Source organism: Atta colombica, unplaced genomic scaffold (genome assembly GCF_001594045.1).
Source record: "Atta colombica isolate Treedump-2 unplaced genomic scaffold, Acol1.0 scaffold74, whole genome shotgun sequence".
NCBI classification, from domain to species: Eukaryota; Metazoa; Arthropoda; class Insecta; order Hymenoptera; family Formicidae; genus Atta; species Atta colombica.
Window position 1 is genome coordinate 200,059 of NW_017259566.1, and position 1,943 is coordinate 202,001.

The 1,943-nt window shown below is 27.4% G+C and overlaps 1 protein-coding gene across 1 annotated transcript in view; it reads right to left on the reverse strand.

The window, feature by feature from the left end:
- LOC108692511 (phospholipase A1 member A-like) overlaps positions 1-1,002 on the reverse strand; it is a gene marked incomplete at its 5' end in the record, with an annotated part of 59,588 nt that extends 58,586 nt beyond the window's left edge. Inside the window, 3 exons of the mRNA XM_018200804.1 lie at positions 327-566; positions 629-774; positions 954-1,002. Of these exons, the coding sequence (XP_018056293.1) occupies positions 327-566; positions 629-774; positions 954-1,002 (435 nt within the window). The remainder of the gene's footprint in view (positions 1-326; positions 567-628; positions 775-953) is intronic.
- Positions 1,003-1,943: the final 941 nt, after the last annotated feature.

A 1,943-nucleotide genomic window follows, 5' to 3' on the forward strand; every position in this document is an offset into this window, starting at 1 on the left:
TTATTTTATTTGTAAGACTGTGAAATAAAAAATAATAAAAAATAATAAAATATAATCCGAATTTGAATTATTTCATCATTATCAATTTGTGAGAGGGAAACAGAGAAAGAAAATTATCAAAATATTTTAATATCTCTTGGTATTTAAAAATGTTTTGGTACTGGACAAGATATTTGGATTAAGTAAAAAGTAACTTTGTATTTTTAGATTTGAATGTCATCTAAAAATATGAAATTTCTTTTCACTCAAACCATATTAAGCATAAATGATATGATTAAAATCAAAATAAAAATCAGCTGATAAAAACTGGACTTCTGGATTTTCACCTGTTATTCTAGAAATCTTAAAATTAACTTTTCTGCCAATATAACCGGAGATTTGACTGCCCATGGAGTGCCCAATAATGTGCAATTTTTCGGTATCAAAGTCCTTCATCATCTTATCGAGAATCATCGTAAGAGCATTTGCAACGTGAGGAGCATTTCTTGCCACTGTTACATACGAGTCGTTCGCAAATTTACTGTAATCCACTGCGATAATATTATGATCGTTTCTTTTCAAATAAGCTGAAACATAAAAGTAATTTATATCCTTCTTAAAATACATATTACATGTCATTTTGATGTACCTTCCACTATTGTTTGTACGCTCTTTTTCTCTACATTTTCTGAAAAACCGTGAATGTACATTACCGTCGGTTTGCTAGTGATTAATCGAGATGTAATTGCGCTGGCATTTTCCAGTGAGCAATCGATGTATTCATGTATAGTGATTCTGAAAGAAATAAATTTTTGGATTAATAATAAAAAAATAGATCTTTCGGAAAATTTACTTTTTTTCATCAAAGAAGATTGATATCGTGACGAAAAATACAATTGATTTCTTTTTTTCGCAAGAATTTAATTTTAAGCAAATTAAGTGATAAAAGAAATCAAAAATTTGAAAATAAGTACCCGATATAAATACGTAGAAAGATGCTCTTGAAATTCTCTTCGACTCTACCTACAAAAAATAAATGCTCATTTTTTTTCTATCAAATATTGCCTATATTTAAGCAGAACAAAAAAAAAATTATAATAAAATATTTCTTTAGCATAATAACTTTTTCAAACAATCAACAAAGGAGAATCAAACAAGGCTAATGAGAGTACAACGCAATTAATAGTGCGCAACAAAATAATATAAAAACTTTAGATACAAATTTTTATTGCAATAATATGATGTTATCTAACAGTTGATTGAACGTATTGAATCTATTTTGAATCATTTTCAGCAATTCGATACATTTTACAATATATTTTATGTATTAAACCTCAGTGTGTCAAAATGAATTGGATAATATAACAAATTGCCAAATTTGAACGTGGCAAAGATCCAGATCCAGATCGGAGTCAAGAACGTCAAGACGTCTTGAAGCTTTGGATAACATTCAGCACCATCAATTTAAACGCATGTATTATTATTAAACGCATGTATTATTACAATTAAAAATTGAGTTCTTATAAGCCAGACTTTTCATATGAAATACGTGCGCGAAATATTGAGATACGTATGAAATATTACATGGAAAGCTTATAATATAAGAACTCAATTTTTAATTATAATAATACACATGTTTAATTAGTATATAAAAGATAAATGTCGTTACCGCTCGTATGTGTGCAAAAACAAATATAATAAAGTGTGTAAAGGAATTATTAAAGCACAAAAAGACATCCTTTCTTAAGAGAAGAAGAATGTAATTTACAAAATTAAGTGTAAAAATTGCAATGCTTCTTATGTGAGACAAACGTAAATTAAAGACTAGAATTAGAATTGAAGATAAAAATGACATTAATAAAAGGGGCGGTAACTTGTCTGTCGTTTCTGAATATAGATTATAATTTGAACATAATTTTGAACACAAAAATTTTAGATGATGAAAGATATATTGGCAAAAGGTT